The sequence below is a fragment of the Orbicella faveolata genome, unplaced genomic scaffold (assembly GCF_042242905.1).
Source record: "Orbicella faveolata isolate gen_17 unplaced genomic scaffold, um_ofav_v1 contig_34, whole genome shotgun sequence".
NCBI lineage: Eukaryota > Metazoa > Cnidaria > Anthozoa > Scleractinia > Merulinidae > Orbicella > Orbicella faveolata.
This window is the reverse complement of record NW_028301563.1, coordinates 10,848,616-10,873,365: the sequence shown is the minus strand read 5'-3', so window position 1 is coordinate 10,873,365 and position 24,750 is coordinate 10,848,616. Positions and strand designations below refer to the sequence as shown.

Here is a 24,750-nt window from a genome sequence, read left to right as displayed (position 1 = left end):
AAGCCGTGTATTACACTGTGATAAAACACTCCGGACATTTGAGGACACTCGAGAAATGTAAAAAACACTCGCCTGCGGCTCCTGTTTTCTACATTTCCCTCGTGTTTTCAAATGCCCGTCGTTTTTTATCACAGTATAATACACGGCTCAGGCTTCTTTATTTTTTAGTAAAACGTGTTTTCGTACCGAAATTTCTTGTACACGCGCGGGAAAATAAAGGGTTCGGAAACCTTCTTTAGGTTAATTTTGTCCGAAAAAAATTGATACCGCACGAAAACAAAACACCAGCTTTTCATTAGTTACGTGGAAATGTCGCTGCTTACCGGAAAAATTGGGAACGCACAATAAAGCTCATAGCTTTTTGGGAAATTCAACTTACATGTACTGGTTTTGATTGATGTAATTGTATTTTAAGATTAGCCTCTTCACATCATGGTTAATCAAATGAAATGATTGCAAGGAGTAAGATTCTAGAAGGAGGCTTAGCACTGAGGTTAGCGAATGTTTGGAGAAATTTGTGGAAGAGACTTCGAAGAAGAACTAGACGAGGGACTGCTGTCGAAAAATAGTAAAAGTAATCTAAAATAACATATGTCCTAGAAAGAGAGGATGAGGAGTGAGAGAGTCAATGCCCCATACAAGCTTTAGTCCCAAGGTAATCCCTTTCAAGTTATTGAGTAGATTCACTCGATCCACTCCAGCTTTCAAACTCGTTCCCAGGCTCTCTCTCCTCTGTCTCCCCTTGTTGTCAAGGCAGAGGAGAGAGAGAGCCTGGGAACAAGGTTGTCCCGCTTTCAGAAATCCAGGAGGGTCACGAAATACTGTGACGCGGAATTGGCTTAAGTATTCAAAACCGTGACAATTCCGTTCAGAAAACGAAATCAGATTTTCGGTATTACCTTACATTTGGTCTTGTTCTTTCATACCTCGGTCAACTTGATCGACTACGAGGCGAGCAACACAGTTGTAGTCTCTCTCCTCTTGCCCAAACAAATAAACTGATTCACGGACTTGCACAAGACGCGCAATTTTCAGCAAGGCTATTCTTTCAGATCTTCCCGTTAACTTACCTCTTTTCTCACGATTGTCCAAAATATAGCTAGGCCATCTTTAGAGGAGATTGTGCGAGAAATATTTCAGAAAAAATTTTTCTCGCTCGCTCTCCTGACGTGCTTCCCCGGGGGGGACTCCCATATGAAAAGGTCGGAGATGCTCGTCGTCTCGCTCAGTGGCGGATCCAGACCTTGAGCTAAGGGTGGGGGAGGGGGGAGGGGGCGATTTTTTCTTTTTTTGCTCGCTCTGCCGGCTTTTCTTCCTTCTGCATGCAGTTTTCGTTTCCTTTTTATTCGAGGTTTTTGGTCTCACTCAAGGTGTTCATGACGAAACGCCACTATTTTTAGCTGTCAGAGTATCTTTCAGGGTGCACTCCACTCTCTCGACTGAGTCCCGACCTTTTCAAAAGGGAGTTCCCCTTTCCCCCGGCCCGCGGCGTGATTCACTCAACTCAAAAAGTGAGCAATGGAAATTTTGTTGCCCTTTCACACAGTCACTTTGTGTAGATCAAAATGAAATAACTACATCATCCAGTCGATTGAAGAATGCGTAAAACAATTGCTACCCGCCTGGGTTGATATATATATATATATATTTATCACTTCGTATTCAACTGTCGTTTTCCTTTTGTTACCGCTTTAGTCCTGTAGAGGACTGCAGTTAGTGGAAAAAATATTTGCGGATAATTAATTTTGTCTTTTCTCAGATCTCAGAAATGGAAAAAAAATATTATGGTAGCTTCTTTTGTTTGTGTCGTTCAACATGGCCGCCTCACTTTAAATTTCCCACCTTTTGTTCAATTGACCAATCACAATCGCGAACGGCCTCGGTTTGAAGGCTAACTGCCACTCAATGCATGCAAGAAGTACGCGATCGATCGAGTCATTCGATGTGTTCTGTTACTGGTTCTGCGGAGGATTTTAGATTTATGGCGGGAATTTAGTCGACACACCAACTTCAATCTCTGATTCTTCACGACGTTGGAAGCTGTTTTCCGCGATGAGTTGGGCAAAGGAAGAATGGAAGCAGGGATTAACTGCGAACGTTCTTAAAAATGTCTTTGATCTCGAGCAGCGATGTGAAACGTTGCAGAAAGAGAGCAAGCAGCGGCAGTTTCAAATGGAGAGTCTACAGGCTGCTCTCGCAAAGCAGAAAAAGCTGACAGAAGACGAGAAAGCGAATGCTTTGTCTTTCAAGAAGGAAAATCATTCCCTGAGCGAATCTATTCAAGAGTTAGAGCGAAGCCGGGAGAAGAATTTACACGATTTGAACGCCAAGGAAGGACAGATTCGTTGCCTCGATGGAAAGCTTTCTCGCTGTCAGCAGATGCTGGAAGCTGAAACTGCCAGCAATTTGCAGCTAAAGAACGATCTAGATCATCTACAGCACGATCAAAATCAACTTGCGTCAAAATTTGAAAAGCAAGCAGCTGATTTCTCCAAACTGAAAGAAGCTAACAACCTTTTACAGAGACAGGTAGCAGGTAAGCTGAGCTTTTCTTTTCAGATCTATGTTCTCTTTAGCGATTACTGGGGGCTGTTTACAACGATCGTTCTAACCATTTTTTCCCGTCCGTGGTTAACTTGATATTTTATGTAGTAAGCTTAAGATGATCGTTGTTTCATGTATGATGAGACAGCTCGTTTGAAGACAGTTTTTTTACAAGCCCGCCATTAATTGTGATTGCCAATAAGCGTGGCATCAAATTGATTTCCCCTGAACGCTCCACTGTGGTTAAGCTTGGCCCAAGACCAGGGAAAGGTTTTTATTGCCCTCATGATCTGCATAGTGAAAACACAACATGTAACTACAATTATTTCTATATTAGTATAGCTTATGTTACAAAGACAAGGTGAATGTGAAAATCAAACAATACTGGAACTTGCCCCATGTAAGCAGCCCTGTATTGCTGCTTCCTTGTCTTCCTGTGATAAGTAACTGTTGTACCCTCGCCTACTGCACATATATCTCATGGTGCTATGTTATTTCACTGATTATGCTGAAAAGGTTAAGTTGATCGTCGGCTGGATGAGCTGTGGCTACTGGCCATGCGCAGTTGATAAAAATCAATCTCAGAAATCAATCGATTCTTCAATAACAAACACAGAAATTTTTTTTTAACCGATTGCTATCGATGGACAAAAATTGCTAACAATCGCTAATTCCTGTCTTCAGGAATATATATCTCTTATGAGATGTTTTGGTGTGTAGTATTGCTTTGTATTTTTACGGGTTGTGCCGTATTTTGACGAGCCCGTAAATTTATCAATGAAAGATGGAGAGTGTGACAGTTTTGCATGTGCATGCCGACCTGTATGGCAAACAGGTTTTCTACTGTACAAGTAACTGTACAATATCGCTGTATATTTGTACTGTTATTTGGTTGGTATTCGCTGCAGTTGGATAATAAAGATTGTTATTGATTTTAAAAAAATGCAAATAATTGAAACCACTTGAACACTGATTCCATGTATGTTGTTTATTTTGCTTCATCTAAATTCCGATGCTAGAAATTATGAGACTGGAAGTTTCTAAAAGATACGGAGGCTATGAATATAAAACAACCCAATAGAACCATTACAGACAAATTTTGTCAATCATTTTATCAGGGTAACTTGTAAAAGTACAAAAACCAATATGAATCAACCGTTATCAATCACTATTAGCAATCAATAACAATTGAACTCACAACTTTTTTTCTTCATCGATTTTAGGCTAACTGGGTTGCAATTAAGACCGATTGGAATTCTGTGTAGGCTAAATGAATCTTGATTTACACAAATCAGAACCTACGTGTAATTTAGACTGACCAAAGTGCTTTTCAGGTTAACTGTGACTATTTTTGATTATTCTCTGTGCATTATTTGCTAACATTCAGGTCTTCTAGACACCCGTGGCTTTGACTGAACAGTCATTGTATTCACCTTTTTTTCAGCATTAAGGCCTGACTAAACTAAGAAACATTATTGCAAAATCATAATTTCTCATGTTTCTTGGGTGTATTGGCAGTAAGTAAGGACGAAGGAAATATTATCTCAGAAGCAAAGGGTCATGCGTGCCCATAATGACACTCTATCATGGTTGGTACAGGCCAGGAAATGGTCAGGGGAAAAAATTCTTCAAGGTCAGGGAAAAGTCAGGGAATTGTACTTAGAGTCAAGAAAAATTGTCATTTTGAAGAAAAGTCAGGGAAAATTGAAATAATAATAACACAGGTGATTTAATACCATTGGGAGCTGGATGAAACATTTGGGGTCACTGTGATCTCAATGATATTTTTCCTTAATGAAGAAGGACAATTTGTTGAAAACTTCATGAGTCTTCATGAATGGGCGGAAAGGACAGCTACATTGTATAAGTTGAGACCAGAAGATGCTACTAGATCTGACATTTTGTATTTATTTGATCAGGGAAATTTGATTTTTATCCAGGCAAAGTCAGGAAAAAGTGACAGGGAATTTAGAAAAGTGAGGTCTGGCAACCATGCCTATTGCTAGGAAGCATTTATTTTGACCAGTATTGCTCAGAAATGTGACTTTGTAGAGACATTTGTATGTTTTAAAAGGAAAATTTCTATCCAGCATGGTTACATGTAAATGTTTTGTAACTGAAGCAAAAACACTATATTGCAATGATGTTTACAACACAGGTGCTTATAAAGTTACCAACATCTTTCAGCTAAAAGACTTGTGCAGCTGGTGGAAAGAAAATATTGCTTGTAAATTGCATGTACTTGGTGTTTAAAGTTGTTCAAAACTTTATCTAAATCCCCTTTATAGACAAGAAGAGGCTATCACTTTTTTTATAAGGGCACACTGCTACGCTACTCACATACACGTATCTATCACAGAATAGATAGTGAATGGCGTAGCCAATCATAGAACGGCATTTGTGATAGAACGCTAGTAGATTTATACTAAAACTCAATGGAAACATGGGGAACATGTTTCCTATTTCTTTTAGAAAACACTGCGATGAAAAAAAGGTTCAAAACAACTTGTTAACTTTGATTATCAAAAGTGTAAGTTCCCTCTGCTCGCGCCATTGTTACGTCAACAGCTTGTGCCAGTTCTGTGTTTTTATCGAGTTATAGAAACACGATTTTTAACTAATTAGCACGCATATTTTCTTAGGACTGTTTTCTAAACAGTGTATAACATGTGTTGTGGACTTACCTGTACATGTACAGTAATGTGGCTCATTATAATCTGTGGGTGGTTCGCATTTTTCCCATGTGGGTAAACCAGGATTACCACTTCCCAAGCTGTAAAATGTTCCCTCAAGATTGTTTCTGAGTTTAGTCAGGCCTTTATATCTTTCTGACCCTTTCTCTGCCCTTGATATAAAATTGATATATTAATTTTCTTGTTATTTTATCATGTTAGGTCATAGAGAGCAAGTGAGGGTATTAGAAAATCAATTGAAAAGCCTTGGAGAGGAGCCAAATTCAAGAACAAAAACAAGTTCATCTGGGTCAGATTCAGAAGTCGAATGTCAGTCTGGCCAAGAGAGCAAACTCAAGGAACTTCAAACAAGCCTTGAGCAAGAGAGAGAACAACGTCGCAAGGTTGAGAATGAACTTTGTCAACTTAAAGCCAATGCTCCTAAAATTAGTACTGAGGTATGAACATGGATTTATTATTTCCTTTCACAACGTAACAAAAGCAGCAAACAATAACCAAAGCTCATACATATACATGTATACTAATGCGTTCCTTTAATGCACTTTACTGTGAATTTTGGTTCACTTATCTCAGTGGTCCTGAAGTATTGGCTTTTATACCAAATATTTTCACGTATATACATGTACGGTGTATAATATGCATTGTGGACTTACAACTGACTGCCCGTACAGTAATGTGGTTCATTATAATCCATGGATGGTTCTCAGTTGGTAAGATTTCAACACCTTATGGGATTTGCTAGTGTTACTGGTGTCTAGTCTATACTGCCCTCAACTTGTCTACTTATTTGAACCACTGTAGACCGCACATGTGTACATGAAAGTGATTTTTGTTAGAAAAGAGCAAAGAGTGGCAATGTACAGTTGTACTTTTGTGCCATACCAGAAACCTGCGAGGGGCCAAAATATGTAATGCATGTGCAAATGTACTCCTCTACTGTTCAAATTCCAAATTAATAAATTATTTGGTACTTATAAATTAAATTAATACTAGTTATGAAATGCATTTGAGTGGTATACTACATGTAGTAATATACCATGTCTCACTAAAGGCTTGGGCGTATACCAAGGAAGTACAAGTGACTCATGAGATAATCCATGGTGTACCACAAGAGAGTGTTACATAACTAGTCTTTATATGTACATTGTACGGATTACCTGTTGAATTCTGTCCTTAATGGTGTAAATTTGTTAAAAATGTAATTTAATTAATTCTGTGTTTCCAGGTAAAGTTCCCATAAATACTAAGTGATGAAATTTAAAAGAAGAATTCAACAAATTTAACTTGATTCAACCTGTAACTAAACATCTGTCAACATCTACAGTGGGTGATTCCACATTGTGGACATTACATAACATCGAGAGGCAAAAATTGGAATTATGATATTTTATCAAATCTTCATAAAGCTAACTGAAGTGCTCAAACATTAATTTACTCTAGCAACCCTTAATGTTTGTCCACACACACACACAAAAAATATATTTGCTCTCAATATCTTTCAGCAATTAATTTAGGAAGGTGTGTTGCAAGCATTACAACAGAAAACAACCTCATGTTCAAGTGACTTCTCTAAACTTGAATTTCCTGTGAATCAAGAAAAATTATTCTAGCAATGTAATGTCTGCACTTTTACCCTCTTATTTCCAAGCAGAGAAAACCTATCAGGCCAGAATAATGTTGACATCAAACCAAAAGAGCGGCATAATTCTCACTTAAAAGGGGTGTAAATAATTTTGAAAAAGTAATGAAAAAAGCCTCAAAGTTGTGGACATTACGTAATGTCCGCAACACAAATGAAAAACTATTTTTCTGAGAAAGAAGCAAGTAGATGGGTAATTATTCATAGCCCCATGATTGCTTGACAATAATTCCGTGGTCTCTCAGCAGGTTGGCATGGTCAAGATGCTCAAAAAGTTGGTTATTTCAAACAGTCCAGAGTGTCAGCTATCTGCTGGTATAAGTTTCAATAAGGGAAATTGGAATTTGAAATTTTTGCTTTTTCAATGTCTCATGTCGAATTGCCCAGTACATTCACAGTTTACATGTAGATCAAGTGTGCGCCAGTGTTCACCTCAAAATTATTATCAACTGATGACCAGCCAGTGTGGTGATCATGGAAGTGATAACAATAACTACTAACAATGAACAATAACCTGCCTTTCATCGTTTGTGTCAAGCTCCCTTTTATTGAGGATTCTGCTCCATTCAGTGTTGTTGTTAATTGAACAGTGAATAAAGTGTTTTCCTTTGAGATCACAGGGATTAAGTTTTTAGTAATGTCATCATGGTTGCTTACTTTTTTTTCTTGAATTTTTGTTTCCTAGGAATCTCTTCCTTCCACTTCAGAAATGAAAGACTCAACCTTGGAGGTTCAGTTACAATCTAAAATCACAGAACTAGTTACTGCAAATGAAAAAATAGCAGCAAAAGACGCTGAACTTCAAGAAAAGATTGCACAATTGAAGGAGATCTCAGAATGCTTCCACAGAAAGGAGAATGAAATTTCAGAGATGACTGCAAGGCTGGCAGAGATCTCCAAGATTAAATCTCAATTAGATGAAGCAAATGCTCATGTAGATGCCTTAGGTAGGAAACAATGCTCCATAGACAGGGTTCCAGATAAGTGTTCAAGACAGGGTGTCAATAAATAATTCCAGCAGGTCAATTTCCACTGCTCCCACCAAATCATGATGAATTTTCTATTAATTTGTTGGGCCATGTAGCTGACCTTGTCAGGTTTTTGACCTGAGACCCCACGCTTTTCTGGAACACTGCATACATGTAGATATACAATAATGGGATCATGTGAACTTAACCCTTTAAGTCCTGATAGTGCCATATGGCACAAAATGTTATAATAAGCTTAATATTTGGCCAATTCATTTCAAATTTGGATGCCAAAAGGATCTTTGAGAGATCTTCACATTGAAAGCATAAAATCATACCCCCTCCTGAATCAGACTTGATTAATCACCCCTCAAGTTTTTGAAACTTTACAATTTTACGGTCAAGTGAATATCTGATAAAAATCTGCGCACCCAGAGCTGCAAATTAAGCTATTGTTTAGGGGTTTTCCCAGTATATACAAGGAATAAGGTATTTTTGAACATTTTCATTTTTTTACTTTTTAGACTCCTCAATTCAACTTGTGACATTTTGTATGTCTGTTGTGGTGATTTAGGACATACCCCAAACAATACTTTTCAGCCAGTATATTACTTGTGGTCTTTCGATCTACTGTTATAATGTTAGAAAAATAAGGTTTTTCTCCGGAGCTTAAAGGGTTAAGGCATCCGCAGTTGAGTGTCGATCAACATCTCAATCGATACTCAATCAGCATCCGATTGACACTCAATCAACAGATGCTCAATACTCTACTGACTCATATGCATTGATCGAAAATTAGTTGACTTTCGACTGACTTTCAACTGACATGTTGATGGAGTGTCAATCAAGTGTCAACCAATGGTGATCATGGGTTGATTGAGGGTGTCGATCGACACTAGACCGCTGATTCCTTTAGTGCATGCACATGTACAGATGATCTCAAATATGAAGCCAAACATCTTTCTTCATGTTCTCTCTTCCTCAAAACGTCTTAGTTTCAACCAGAAACAGTGAATCTTACTGACTGCAACAATTTCTGTAGAGGTTCATTGTGTTGTAAGGTGTCATTATAGCATTTTTTGGGTTCAATCTCAGATAAATCTTTTAAGCAGAGGGAGGATAGAGTGCAAAGTGGACATGACTGTTGGGTGTTGGACAGACCAGGATTTAAATCCAGTCATCCCCTCTATGGACTGGTGCTTGGAAAATTGAACTCTCTGTTGCAAAACTTAGTTGTAAACAATGCTTTCTATCATATTAACAGAAAAAAGAGCCAGACAGAGGGAACTGGATATGGACTGTCAGCGCCATAATTCAGAGGCTGTTATCAAAGGAATGGATGAGAAATTAAAGGAAAAAGATAAAGAACACAGGTTTGGTTTGATTTATAATTTAATTTGCATGTACTACAGTACTATTAAAGAGAAGCCCAGCACTTTGTTAACAGGGATTTTACATGATTGTAGATTCACTGTTACATGTATAGTGCAATAATTTTACTTCAGCTCAGGAGGCGCAGTGGCCTCATGGTTAGTGTGCTCGACCTTGGATCAAGCGGTCTGGGTTTGAGCCCTGGCCAGGGACATTGTGTTGTGTTCCTGGGCAAGACACTTAACTCTCACAGTGCCTCTCTCCACCCAGGTGTGTAAATGGGTACTGGCAAATTTGTTGCCGGAGGGTAACCCCCCTGCGATTGACTAGCATCCAATCGAGGGGGAGTAGAAATACTCCTAGTTGCCTCATGCTACAGAAACTGGAGATAAGCACTGGCCTGATGAGCCACGTGGCTCCCATGCAGACTTTACCTTTACCTCAGCAACTTGGAAGACAATTGACCTGAGGTTTCATTAAGAGCTGGGCACTGGACATTTTGATCAGCTGTAGGGATGACCTTGCCTGTCAGTTTTGATCATCTAGAAAAAGTTTCTCTTATAAAGAAATCAAGTTTAGAAGAGTTTTGCCTGCCTGTGAAAACCAGTTGCCCTCCTGCTGAAAACATTCTAGAAACTCCCAATTGACCATCGAGAATATGAATTGAGATACATGTATGGGCTAGCTTAATTGGGCTTTGAACAACCCGGCCCCGGAGCTCCGCTTTTAGACTTGGCTAAATCTATATACATGTATTATATACTGTATGTTGTGTTTTACAAGTTGGTAGAGTGTAGCTTCTGGGATGGCCAGGAAGCATCATCTGGAATCTTCTCAGATTTGTACAATGTATAATAGGTGTTGTTGATTTCTCAACAGACAAGAGCTGCTTTCCCAGTCGCAGGCCATTTATGCATTGGAAAAACAGTGTGCCGATCTGGAGAAGGCGTCCAGTACTCTGCAGAATAAGTTTGACAACAGTCAGAAGATGATAGAAACAAAAGAACACGACATTGTTAGGTTGACAGCAAGCCTGAGTGAAGCAGAAAACAGAAGTAACCAACAGAGCACTCATCATGATAACAGGTTCATGGAATTACAGCAAAAAGTAAAAGAGCAGCAGGAAGAATATGTCAAGATAAAGCAGGAATTAGATGAAACCAAAGTGATTCTAAGGGAAAAAGAGATGAAAATTACTCATTTAAACAGAAGCATAGAAGAGCTGAATCACACCATTCAAGAAAAGGAGAAAGAACTGAGTTTCAAAGAGAACGAAATTCGGGAGGCTCAGGGTGAAGACAACAAAAAACTAGCATCAGCAATGGATGGGATTTCTCTGTTAAAGAAACAGAAAGCTGACATGGAAGCAGAAAACCAGAAAACACTGCAGAAAATCTCAGATGAAGCTACCACAGCTGTAAAGGAGCTTGAACTTGAACGACAAGAAGTCGTGAAGCTAAAGGAAAGAGTGGTTTACTTGGAGAATGTTGTTGCTGGCAAGGAGAAAGAAAGCCAGTATAGTGAAGACTCCTACAAGATGTTGTGTGGGAAGCTGGAAGCAGCAGAGATAGATCTGGCCAATAGCAAGGTGGAATGGGCCAAGGAGAAGACTGTTTGGGAGGAAAAAGAAAGATCTTTACAGAGCACCCTTGAAGCAATGAAGAATGACTCCAAAGCTATGCAACATGACTACAAGAAAGCTTGTGAGCTAGCTGATATGAAGTCTGCCGAGACCACTGACTTGGTTGATAAGCTAGAATCATCTCAGAAGCACGTGCGTGAGCTTCAACAAAGACTGAGTCGCACTGAGACAGTTCTGAAGGAAAAAGAAAGCTCTGTCAGCTTCATGATGCAAGAAAAAGAGGGATGGTTGAAAGAACAAAAACGTCGAGAAGAAGAAGCAGAAAAGAAGAAGGAAGAGCTAGAACAATTATATGCTGACAGAACAACAGAAATTGAGAGACTGAAAGAAGTATTAGAGTCTGCCAACGTGAAATTGGATGCATCTATGGCTAAATGCACAGAAAAAGAAACTGAGATGCAAAAACTGTCTACAACACTAGGAAATGTCGAATCGCAGTGTCAGGAACTACAAAATTCTCTGCAAACATGTGAAGAAAATTTGACAAACAGTAAAGAAATGTTGAAGAGGAAAGAGGTTCATATTCAGGAAATCTCAGTTGAGTTAGAATCAAAGGAGAAAGTTTTATGTGAGTTGAAGCAGCAAAATACAGAGACTCTAGCAAAACTGAATGAATTAGAGAAAGTTCACAGTTTCCTTAAAGTACAAAAAGATGAAGATCTCAAACTTATTACGAGCAAGGATGAAGAAATTGCATCATTAGTGAAAGAGCTTAACGAGATTCAAGGTGTTACTGAGAAGAAACTTGCCGAGATAAATGAACAGTCCATTGCAACCCGGAATGAGATTGTGTTCTTGCAAGAAAACAAAGCAAACTTGGAAACATTACTTCAGAACAGGGAGGTAGAGTTGTCAGCAGTCAAACAAGAATCGAAGAGCTGCAGTGAAGAACTGGCATTACTTCAGCAGCGTCTTGCATCACAGGAGGAACTGGCTAAGGAAACTGGAAACGAAAATGCAAAGTTGATTATTGATCACAAACAAATGTCTGATGTTCTGACTACCACCAAAGCAGAGTTAGACGAAGTTTCCAAGAATCTTAGACAACTGCAATCTAAACATCAGTCTGTTCTAGAACAGAATGATCTAGAATTAGAGCAACTTAAGAGAGAAGAGGCAAGCTTGAAGGAAAGACTTAAACAAGTAAGTACTGTTGCAGAGAGTAAAACAGAGGAGTTAAAGACCATCACAACTCAGTTCGAAACTGCAGAAGCAGAGAGAATAGAGTTAAGCTCCATGCTTGATGAACTTTGTAACACTAATTTCAAATTGGAGGATCAAGTTACAGAGAAGACCACTCAACTGGAGAAAGCAACGGAAGTTATCAAAACAAAGGATGAAGAGCTGTTGAACCAATCAAAGATTATAACTACCCTTGAGAAAGCTAAGGCTGAGGATGAAGGTAGGATTAAGGAACAATGTACTCTACTAGAAGGCCAAGTGTCTTCGTTACAGGAGAAGTGCTCTCAGTTAGAAGTATGTATTGAAAACAAAAATAATGAGGTTAGCAGTGCAGTAGAAAAGACACATCAGCTAACTAGTGAGCTGCTTAATCTCCAAGATGAGCTTGCATCAAAAGGAGAGCTGATTGAAGGAATGGAGAAAGAGAAGGCAGCACTAGCAGAAAATCTCCAGTACAAAACAACAGCGCTTGAAAATAAGGAAAGAGAATTGAAAGACGTTTCTGACAGTCTTCTGGACTTAAAAACAAATGGACAATCAGTTCACGAGACAACACTTACAGAACTAGAAACCATCACGAGAGAAGCTGCTTGTGTAACAGAGAAATTCAAGCAAAGTGCTCTGGCCATCGAGATGAAAGATCAAGAGCTTGAGAACTTAAGAAAGCAGCTTCAAAATGTAGACAAGGAGAAACAAGATTTGAGTGTAGAGTCACAGGCACTCCATGACGAGAATGTACAACTGACACAGAAGATTTCAGACCTTCAGAACAACATGGAGCAAAGTGCTGCAGCTATTGACATGAAAGATCAAGAGGTTCAGAGCATAACAAAGCAACTTCAAATCGCACAGGAGGAAAAAGAAACCCTCGGTTCTGAGACGCAAGAACTCCATGACAAGAATGCAGTCCTGGCAGAAACGATTGCCAAACTCCAGAACAATGTGGAACGGATATCAAGTGTGCTGCAAGGCAAGGAGGAAGAATTATTGACGAAGTCCTGCAAGCTGAAGGAAATGGAAACTTCTGGTGACCAACAGATGACAGAGTTGGAAGGCAAGTGTTCAGCTCAAGAAAGTAAGATCACATCATTAGAACAAAAGTGTGCTCAGTTAGAGGCTTGCATAGAGAGTAAGAATGAAGAACTTGGCAGAACAATGGCGTTACAATTGGAATTATCTTCCAAAATGTGCACACTACAAGAGGTGGTGGCAGGCAATGAAGAGTCTATGAAGGGTGTGGAGGAAGAACGGAACAGCATGAAACAGAAGTTTGAACAACAACAAGTGGTCATTGAAGATAAGGATGCGAAATTTAGAGAAATACGTGAACGTTTGGAAGAAGAGAAGGCTAAAAGTCATCAGGTTGTTGAGTGCTATCAGAAAGAAGTGAGAGATTTGAAGAATGAACTGGCTTTGCTGAGAGAAAAGATTGAAAAATTGAACTTTGTTGTTGAAATGAAAGACCAAGATGTTGAATCAATGTGTGAACAGTTAGAAGTTGCAACAGAAGAAAAGAGAGCTTTGGGCTCAAAACTGGATGAACTTGCTGTGCAATGTAAGCTACTGGAGGAAAAGAATGCTCAAATGGCAAAAAGTAGTGAACATTTGTCAAACATTCTCAAAAGCAAGAACGAAGAACTAGCTGAGAAAAGCCAAGAGATAGAGGAACTTTATAAAAATGAAAGCAGCGAGAAAATATCTGAGTTACAAAGCCAGAACACTTCTCAAGGAGAAACAATTGCCTCGTTACAAGAGAAATGTAGCCAGCAGGAGTCTGTTATTCAAAGCAAACAACTCACAACCATTGCTTTGGAAGCTAATGTACAGGAGCTAACTGAAAAAGTCTGCCAACTTCAAGAGACGCTAGCAGAATCTAGTGATCAGGTGCGCAAAGGGAAAGAAGAAAATGATGCATTGCTGATTAAACTGGATCAGAGTTCAACAGCTCTTGACCACAAAGAAAAGCAAGTGAAAGAAAGTTTGGAGTTGTTAGAAGTCGAGAGAAGCAAGCAGCAGTCAGAATCAGATGCGCATTGCTTGAAAACAGAAACCCTCAAAGAAGAAGTTGTGTCACTGTCAGAAAGACTTGAAAAAGTGAGTGCTGTTGTTGAGGTTAAAGACCAGGAAATAATGGCCATGATTCAAAAGCTGAAAATAGCAGAAGAGGAAAAGGCAGGACTCGCAAATAAACTAGATGAAGGAAGTTGCTTAAGCTCCACCTTGCAGGAGAAAAATGCGGATTTGGAAAACAAGCTGGAGCAGTTATCTAAGGTACTAAAAACCAATCAGGAAGAACTGACCGGTAAATGCCAGCTGATTGAAGAGTTACAGGCAGGAAGTGGAAAAGAACTAGCTGAATTGAAAGAACAAGATGTAGCACAAAAGAGTCAACTCTCACAGTTACAAGAAATGTTTAGTCATTTAGAAGCGTGCATCGATAGTAAAGAATCAGAGTTGAATGATCTCCGTTGTAAAATTGAAGCATCTGAGAATCTAGCTGAGGTAGAAGTTTCAAGTTTGACAGAAAAATTGGAAAACACAGAAATGGAGTTGAAAAGAAAAGGGTGTTCAGAGGAAGAACTTATCGGCAAGCTTTCAGACAGAGAAAATCAACTTGAAGAAGCAAACAACATGGTTCGTCAGCAGCGTGAAGACATACGGCAATTAGAAACACAGAAGGAAATGTTACAGATGGATCTAGAGGACAAGGATTCTTTTATTGAGTCACTAAACAAAAAGGTTGAACTCTTGGAAGGAGCAATGTTGGAACTGAAGAAGAAGGTTTCCGAAAAGGAAGAGTTAAATGATTCCCTGAGAAGTGAACTTGCAGCTCTATCCAGTCAACTCACTGCAAGTCTGTCAAATGAGGAACAGAAGGAGACGAATGTGTCACAACTTATGCAAAATATCCAGACTTTGGAAGCTCAGTTGTTGGCCGAAACCAAGAAAAGTGGTACTCTTTCAGAGGAGCTACAGAGTGTGCAGGAAATTCTGGATAACAAACTTGTTACACTTGAAGAACAAGTGGGTGAAATACAAGAACTAAAAGAGAACAAGATTGCAAATGAAGATAAAGTGTCTAAACTCCAAAATCAACTTGATGTACTGGACAAGACTCTCACTAAAGCACAAAGTGACAGACTGGAGCTGGAACAGCTGCTGAGAACTGCTGAATTGAAACATGAAGAAGGTATTAAGCGAATGGAGGAAGATAGGGAATCTAAAGCCCTGGAACAGTGCAAATTCTTGCGACAAAAATCTGAAGATTGTTCTTCGGCACTTGAGCAGCTTGAGAAAAGTAGGGAGGAGATTGAACGACTAAAAGAGACAGTTGTGCTCCTTGAAAATGTTTCAGCCACCAAAGACCAAGAGAAAACGAAGATGGAAGAGTCTTATGAAGCCTTGAGAGAGCAGATGCAAAAGAGAGAGGAAGAGTTGATAAGAGCTTGTAAAGATCTTGAAGAGGAGAAATCGTCACTTCTTGAAAAGTCCAGAGATTACCAAGCAGCAATGGAAGCTTTAAAACAGGAGTGCAAAGTTTACCAGCAAGACTGTAAAAAAGCATGTGAGCTGGCAGACTTAAAAGGCCAGGATTACAGAGATGTGGTTGACAAACTGGATGACTCACAGAAGCATCTACTGGAAACACGTCACCAACTTTCTCGTGCTGAAAAGACATTGAAAGAAGTTGAAGATGGGATGCGAAAAGTGAACGAAGAGAAGGCCGAGCTATCTGAGCAGATGAATCAACAAAAGGAAGAATTTGAAGCTAGGATAGAAGAGTTAAGGCGTGAGATCGGCACCGGTCAAGACAAAATGTCAGAACTCAGAAGACAAGTGGAAAGAAGTGAAGCAATGTATAGAGGTGTGGAAACCGAGAAGCATGAGGTTGAACAAATGTTGAAGCACGCAAAAGAAGAACTCTGTAAAGCTGAGAAAAAGTTACAGTCCTTTGTTAGTGACAAAGATGAGATAGAAGTAATGGGGAGAATCAAAGAGGAAAGTGAAAAGATGATCAGTATTCTTCAGGATCAGGTGCAGTCTTTGGAGGCCAGCAAAGGCGAACTGAAATCCGATTTAGAAGACACGAAGAAAGAGTTGACCGATCTTCAAGATGATTTACGTCACATGGAAGCTCAGCATACCTCGGCAATGGCCTTAAAAGATTCCGAGCTTGACGACACGAGAGAAAAAGTGAAAGAAAAAGAGCAGCTTGCCAACAATTTGGTGGAGAAGTTACAGAGAGAGATTGATTGCTGTCAGGGAAAAGTTCAGGAGGCAGAAAGTAAAATTGCAGACCTCTTGTCAGAGAAGCAAGAATGGTGTTCAGTGTTGGACAAGAAAACTGCAGAGGTGGCTCAGTTGTCTACCCAAAACAGTGAACTGGAACATGCTTGTGAAGAGTTAAAACGAGTGAAAGAGAGTTTGAAGGAGAGACTAGCCAGGCAGAACAATGAATTAGCAGAAGTGTCCCTCAAGAAGGGAAGACTTGAGGAAGAGTTGCGTGTTGTTAGAATGGAACTGGAAATGACAAGTAAACAGTCAGTGGATGACATGAGAAAACATGAAGAGGACAAAGGAGAGGTGAGGAAAGTCAATGTGTTCATCACTTATGATTCTGATATGCTGCCCATGTGGTGCGTTTAGCTACAGATTTATTATAAGATGAATTAACAACATTTTGCATTATAAATGAACTTGAACCTCTTCATTTGTATTTTTTTTTTTTTCATTTCATGATCTCAGATCACTTGTATATCTGTACAAGTATATCCTTAGCATTTTCTGTAGTTTGACTTGCCCTCCTGGTTTGACACAATGCAGCACAACTTGTAAACATTTACAGCAATATTTTACACTTAATTTACAGTTATTCATAGAAAATATATAATTTACAAGGTGGCTGAAAAGTGCGGTTCAGTGTTTCTACAACGCTGTGTGTTTGAATTTACGGTTAACCTCACTCAACACTTCATTTGCACTGAACTTGTTGTTGTTGTTGTTGTTGTTAATTTTATTAATGATTTACAATATTACTACATTACATTTACAATACTACAAAAACTACACTACCAGACTACTTACTGTACAACATGCAAGTACATGTAGTATGTTGCAGTAATGCAGTCATATTGCAATATTACAAAACAAAGTAGAAAACAAAGCATAAAAAGACTTACAATCTATTAGCAAAAGAAGTTATCAGCTGCACTAACTATGAAATATAGGAAGTTGACATTAATAATTGTGACAATTGTTGATTTGCAGAAGGACAAAGAGTTAGAGAAGCTACAGAACCTGCTAAAGGCGAGATGTTCTCAGGTGGAAAAACTTCAAAGAAATCTTAGTGAGCAAACTGAAAAGCTCGAGTCTTTCAAGAGCCAAGTCAGTTCACTGACAGATGAACTGGTTACTCTCAAGGCAAAGCATGAACAATGTCAGCAGAAAGAGGATGGATCAAGTGATCTGCAGGAACAAATCGTGCAGTTGAAGCATTCATTGCTCCGAGAACAATCAAACAACGAAGCCGTGATGCGCGCATTTCAAGAACAAGAAAAGCAATGGGAAGAGGAGAAAACAAAGATATTGTCGTCATTGAAGAATAGTTCTGCAAATGCCGAGTCATTGATTGCAGAAGAAAACGTCAGTTTGAAAAGAACACTAGATGAGTTGCAAAGAGACCTCAATACCAGGGAACAAGAACACACACAGATACTTCAACAGACAGAAAGGCGAGCTTCTTCAGCTGCTAACTTGAAACTGGATCTTCAAACCAAAATAAGAGCACTTGAATCCCAATGTGAAGAACTGAAGTACAAATTGGTACAGAAAGGCGAAGAGATCTTTGAGAAGGATGAGTGTGTAAAGAAGACAAATCTTGAAGTCAGCAGGCTTGAGGCTAAGTATGTTGCAGCAGAAGAGGTTGAGCGTGAGTTGCGGCATCACTTGGGAGAGGTTACCCAGCAGCTGGAGTGGAGCAAAGAAAATAAATCTGAAACAGTTCTAGAAGGATACAGAGATGAGGAAACTGATCAGCAAAACCTAAAGGAGGCTTTGAATGCAGCTAAAAGAGAGGTTAGGAGGTTGCCTTATTCCTTTGTTTCTCATCCCTACAAAAAATGCTCTATATAATGCCTGGTGGGTTTTTTAGTGTTATGGAATTCCATAATTTAAGAGCATTTTCCAATCCTCTGTATGGCCGAATACCAAGGAGAACTGGGCTCAAGGCTGATCAAGTCGCGGATGTGATGCCAAACGATGAAGTGAACAAGATCACAAAATCAGACCAAAGCATACAACGTCTTGATTTAATATTTTCCCGAGAATCAAGACTCAGAATTTGTGAATTAAGTGAATTACTGGCAAAGATGAATTTACATTAAAATGCAAGGTTCTTATCGAAAACCAAAGACATCCGCAATAAGACTTATCACGCTTACTAAATACAAAATTCTGTGTTTGTTTATATTCACATTCATGTCTTATCTCAGCTTGCAGTTCTGAGAGCAGAAAAGCAAGAGCAAGATCGTGAAAGCCTTGAAGATCAGAGACGAGAAATTGTTGAAGCAGCCAAGCAGTTCGCCTTGCAGCAAGAAGAGAGATTCAACAAGAAGATTGAGAATCTAGAGCATAAACTGGCAGCAAAAAATGACGAGCTACAAGATATGGAATCGGCTGTGCAACAGCTGCGGCATGATCTCAAAACGGTTCAACATGAAAAGGTGAGTGAAGCCATTCTACCGCTACAGGGCCCAGTTGTTCAAAGTGTGGAGAATGCAATTCGGTGGATAAAATACTATCCGATGACAGTATCCAGTCAATACGTGTTGTCAAAAGAAATTACGCTATCCTCTGGGTATTGATTGATCTAATTGACAGCGTTATTCATCCTTTGAAAAACTGGGGCCGAGTGTATTATCGCAGTTGCAATGGTTTTGTAACTTTTCAAGAGACTCTTCTTCTCATTTCCTTCGTAGTTGGTAGAAATGACTTGTACAACATTGCTCTTCACTCAGCGTTAGTGTAGCTGATTCCCCTAGCCAGATGTGAACTGCGTCCAATTCATTCACTAACAACAGATTTACCTATGTAGTCGTTTTGATAGTAAGTTGCTGTAACGTTATTGACAGACAGTTGTATTTGTTTATTTTCTTTTTAGGATGTTCTTATAGAAGCGGCAGATGAGAGGGACAGAGAACATGATGCAGAAAGAAAATTATGGAGTTCAGGAAGTTACAGTTATGAGAAAATTCAACAATTTATCTCCGATTTAGAAGAGGAACGACAAAACGTGACTCAGCTACAGGAAAAATGCAGCAGGCTAGAAGAGAAACTGAAAGAACTGAGAAACGTGAACTCTTCACTACAAAAGAATCTGAGTGAGATTCAAAAGGAGAAAATACTTGACAGTGAGGAAAGGGAGGTTAGGGAAGACGACTTGTACAGCAAAGTTGACTTACTGAAAGCTGAATCAGAAAAACTAAAGGAAGAATTAAAAGCAAAAGGAGTTCTGATTGCTAGCTTGACTGACGAAAAAGCCAAGTTGTTAAAAATGGTCGCAGCTTTAGAGGAGAAGCTGGAAAAATCCGCCCAGGTTGTTGCGGAACTGCAACAGCAATGTGACTTGACGAGGGAACAGTTTGAAACTTTGAGAATCGAGAAAGGTCATCTGCAAGAAGAGAAGGATGCATCCCTGATGCAAAAGAGCCAGGAAAAGTTTATTCTGGAGAATTCTGCCAAGAAACAGCGAGAACTTGAAGAGAGGTTACAGGAGGAATTGAAGGATAAGAACAAACTGTCAGATTCGTTGAAAGATATGGAAAGGATGCTTGCAGAAGAGAGGGAATGTCTGAAGATAAAGACAAAGGAGCTTGCTGAAATGAAGACCCTATTGAAGCTTGCTGACAAAGAAAATGAAGAGTCTGTTAAAGAAAAGGAAACAAGAGTAGTCGAACTGACATTTGCGTATGAAGAACTTAGAAACAAACTTATTGAGGAGAGCAGAAAATTAGAAGAAAAATGTAAAGAGCTGGAGCTAGTTAAAAATCAGCTTAAACAAGCACAAGAGAAGAGCGAAGAAATGAAGGAAGACTATGAGAGAGAGTTGGACAGAATCAAGTTTGAATTGAAGGATTCCAACAGTGATTGCAAGTTGTTGCAGGAAGAAAATGAAGGCCTCAAACATAATTCAACTCGAGGCAGAGACCAGGTTGAGTTGGTTCAAGAGAATAAAAAACTTCTTTTCCAGCTCGAGGAGTCTAAACTGAGGTTTAGTCATGCAAAGCGTCGTAAAGAAGAGCTGGAAAGTGAACTAGATCAAGCTAACCTGAAGGTGATTTCTCTTGAAAGTAAAGGAAAGTCGACCGGGACAGAAGAAATAAAACGACTTAAGAACCAAGTTAGCGAACTAAACAACGAAATTCAGAAGTGGAAGGGTAAAGCTAATAAAGAACAAACAGACCGTGAAGATATCACTGGCAAGGACAGGAAGATAAATGACCTCAGACGTGAAGTATGCAAACTGCAGGAAGAAGTTAAAAAATTGAAAGCTCAGGCTAAAGAGAACTCTAAGGCTGTCGAAACAAACCTAGAAAACCTAGAGAAGCGTTATCGGGAGAGAGATAGTGAATCACCAAGCACCGAGCTTGGTACTGTTGGAAAGACCTCAAACGAATTAAACAAACCAAATTCCTCCAGAGTGAACGAAGTGAAAACTGTTAGCAACACTGGAGTACTTCTCTCACCACTTGCAAAATCCTTGTCAAACTTGGATATAAAGTCACTGCCTATGTCTTCTTCCGCTAAGGCAACGCAGCCGACTACCACTAAAGAAACCTTGTCAAGGACTACAAAGGACTCTCAACCCCTGACTCAGAACGACAAAGATACCGAGGCAAAGGGTTTGGCCGCTGGACGAGTTATCACTAAACCAAGTGGAACTGTTGATTCCAAGAAAAGGGCGGGCGAACAAGGTTTGTTCTTTGTAACTGGTACCTCTTCATTTTCAAGTGATTGGCATTCCAGGGCAAAGTGCTGTACAGGGCAATGTGAGCCAGCTTTTAAATGTAGCTTAAAAATGTGCCGGAGTTCTGTTAATATGTTTTGAAGTGCTAAATCACCTAAATATGTAATTGCGTCACATGATTCATCAGGGGACCAACGAGAGAAACCAAACGTGTTTCGTGTGTCTAGAGAAATTACCAAACAGTAAACACGGCGGTAAAAGGGGTTGAGTCGTTGATTGGTTCAGTTCAGTCTTCACATAACTTCTGTTAGTTGTTAGTTTTTGTTCACGTTAGTTGTCATGGGTCGGGGCCACATACAGGATTGTGCCTAATACAAAAGAGCCCCGCCTGTTTTCACACACATCAATTCATTTAGTCCATGCAATTCAGCCCAATGACCCTTTTAATTTCACGGTTAGCTTTTCTCATTAGCATAACAATACAACGTAGATGCGATGCAATTTCAAACTGAAACTACAGTCGTCCCAAATTTGCCTTACATGTTGGATTATTTTAATTATTAACATCATCTGAATTTATCACTGTCGAGCTGCGCTTTTAGGCTTGGCTAAATCTATATGTTAAACATATACATTTAAGCAGAGGTTATACAGTGGTGGCCTCATTAATCTCAAGGTTATTGTACCTGTTAGCTACTGCTATTGCAGAAACGTTCTGTCATGCGTTTTTTTCCTTAGCCACAGAGAACAACCTTGCCAAACGATGCCGGTTGTCCAGTTATAGCCAAGCGGTCGACCAGCTCTCCACGGGGATGCTCAAAGCTGATAGTAAGGGATGTGCCAACAAACCAGGCCCTTCCATCCAATCATCGTCTACTCAACATGGCAGAACCCCAGGAATGAAAACCCGGAGTGCAGCAAAAAGAAATGTACAGGCTGCGAGGGTAAGTTAAATAATCTAGCATTAAAACGTTCAACAGAGTCTTAAATCGGGATTTCTTATCAAGTCAGGGAATTTTAGTTTTCGTGTGCTGCAAGTTTTTATTTTATTGACAATGAGGGTTGTTCATTATGACTCTTATTCTTGTTATTTCTTGTCCACAGAGAGAAAATCCAGAGTCAACTCGCGCCCAACCACGAGCACAGTTTGCACCCCCAGAGATGGCTCTGTCACCACGAAGGACAAACATTTCAAACATTCCTCAAGGCCCGAGAACGAAGATCCCTAAACCCGGCAGGAGTCAGGTGCCGAGGCCTGCCGAGACACAAATTCCTGGTCAGTCATTTAAATTCTCATGATAAATCGAATGAATGCGGGTGCAATTAAGGATTTTTGTACCACAAGTGATATTTGAAAAGATGTAGTGTAAATCTCGAGCTTTCGCACGATTCACATTATCCATCCGTTAGACGCCAACTGGCGCATAGGGCATCAACAAGACTCCGCCATCTTTGTCGGTCCTTGACAAGTCGTGCGCCTTGCTCTCAGTTAAGGTTTAGGGCCTGAAGTTCTGCCTCTGCAGTCCTCCTCCAGGTAGATTTAGGACGGCCTCTCTTCCTTTTACCCTCTGGTGTCCATCTGAGAGCAACTTTTGAGATGCTAGTGATTTCTCTACGGAGCACGTGACCGATCCAACGCCATCTTCGTCTTACAAGAACAATTCCCATGTCTTCCTGCTCATGTTTTTTAGAGGTGATTGGTTGTGAAGCCCGGCAAACATCAAAGGAGCAAACAAAGATGCCAAGATTTATGTTGGAAGGTCCACGACCGTGCACAATGTTTTGTTTTGCGCTCATACACTGTGCATGAATTACGTAACCAAAACGTTTCTATTGGTTAGTTCCTCAGTACGGAGTAAACAACTATTGTGTTTTGTGTAAGGTCAAGGCCAAAAAAGAGAACAAAAACCTTTACAACAAAGAAATTTGTCTAGTTTCATAACCATTCCCTCTATTAACTGTGTCCTGCCCTGTCAGCTTGAAGAACTCATCATTGGAGATCTTTCTTGGCCAAAAGATATGCAACATTTTTTCATACGATTAGTCATCTATTATGACTGAGAAAATTACGAACATTAATTTTACGATTTATACAGCGTGGATGAAACTCTGGGCATCGATGTGGATCTACCCTTTCATTAACCTTGGGAAATCCGCATTATTTGATTAACTCTTTTTAGCATATCTTCCCTGAATTCAGGAAAAAAGATATTAACATGCTTTTCTTCTCCCCCAGCTCCCTCTGCAAGACAGCGTAAACCTCGCGGACCACTGGCGCCTAGAGAGAATGCGTCTAAGCCCGCGGGCGACCAACCAGAGTGCAAGATGCAGTAGCCACATGTGCGAGCAACGGCGAGTCCTTGCCTGTTTGTGGTTGCTTAATTTTTGGTTGTATTTTTTGAGAGTTACATTGTATAAAGCTGTTTATTATAGTTCTTTGTATTATATCTAGACAAGATAGAATCTCATAGTGAGCAAATGCTGTTGATGTTACAATACAGCTTACCTCACGACTTAAACCATAGGTAGTGAACAGTAAGATTGAAAGAATCCGAGATGAAGTAATTTTAAATGCTATTTTATTTAGTGGCCGAGAAAAAAAATACCTGTTAGTTATTAAGCCATATTGTTTGTACCTTTCTTATATTTCCTCTTTATCCCTTTCTTTTTGGTTTTTGTTTACCAAAAAGAAACATTGTAACCGTAGGAAGTTGATTCTTGGTGCGTTTGTATTAATTTGCCATATAATTAGTGTTAGATAATGTTGTTACTGTTGTAAGGAAGCTTTCTTTACGATATTACAAATGTGAACAGCCGTCATCATGTGTATTTTAGTTTACAACTGAAAAAGAAACTTATCACAAAGGTCTGAGGTGCCGAATTTGATTAGAAGATGACATTTTGAAGTAGTTACACAGTGTTACTTTTGGAGTGAAATATATTCTTCACTCGATTTGTACTTAGTCTATTGACGGCATAACTAAGGCAAAACAACACCCTCCCTTGTTATGTTTCTGGTTCTTTTTTGCTCCAAGTTGAAGAGTCATTTTGGGGAATTTTTTCAATGACACGGTGTTTAGTATCTGGTCAGAGTAGTTATAAATATCTTGTCAAAAATCATGGAGCCTAAAGGATTGCTGCTGTTTTAACAAAATTAAATAAGTGCTGCTGACGTTTGTTTGTTTGTTTGTTTGTTAAATCCAGGAAAAGCTATAGCAATAGCCATCTGCCCTATCATTGTTCAGTTTATTACTAAGTGCGTGCGCTCATGCATGACGTGGCGTGTGAATTGGCGTGCGCAGTAAGGGTGCGCAGAAACAATTAGCGCGAACGTCCTTAAGGTGGTTGGCAGCAATTTCCGACACTTTTCTAACAACTATACTTTGACGGATTAATACAACCACTGTTTATCAAGTGATGCCATAATATTATTATCACATAGCTGCCTAGCTATTGGTGAACCAATGATGGTAATCTTTATGGCAAAATAAGTTATCATAGCCACAATACAAACTGAAAACCACCCTTAATTTCAGCTTTAAAAGTGATTATGACTCAAAAATGAGCTTGGTGATCCCATTTTTTATAACAAATTGCGATAGGCATGATGATTTTGCAAGGTTGAAAGTAATTCTGTTGAGAGGGTCAGAGCCACCTTATGTTTTCGAAACTTGAAGGTTGCTGTAAACACCCTCAATTGTTTATGCGGAGGTGAACACAACCCGAGTGTAAGTTAGAGTAATGAA

At 39.5% G+C, this 24,750-nt stretch overlaps 1 protein-coding gene across 1 annotated transcript; it reads left to right on the top strand.

Annotated features, from left to right (window-relative positions):
* The first annotated feature begins 1,907 nt into the window (after positions 1–1,907).
* On the top strand, positions 1,908–24,176 carry LOC110065673 (uncharacterized). The gene is made up of 11 exons (XM_089270777.1): positions 1,908–2,536; positions 5,439–5,674; positions 7,562–7,823; positions 9,109–9,217; positions 10,095–16,623; positions 17,308–18,114; positions 18,531–18,761; positions 19,199–21,011; positions 21,743–21,948; positions 22,109–22,280; positions 23,241–24,176. The coding sequence occupies exons 1-11, from the start codon at positions 2,053–2,055 to the stop codon at positions 23,336–23,338; spliced, it is 10,947 nt and encodes a 3,648-aa protein (XP_089126903.1). The 5' UTR covers positions 1,908–2,052; the 3' UTR covers positions 23,339–24,176.
* The last annotated feature ends 574 nt before the right edge of the window (positions 24,177–24,750 follow it).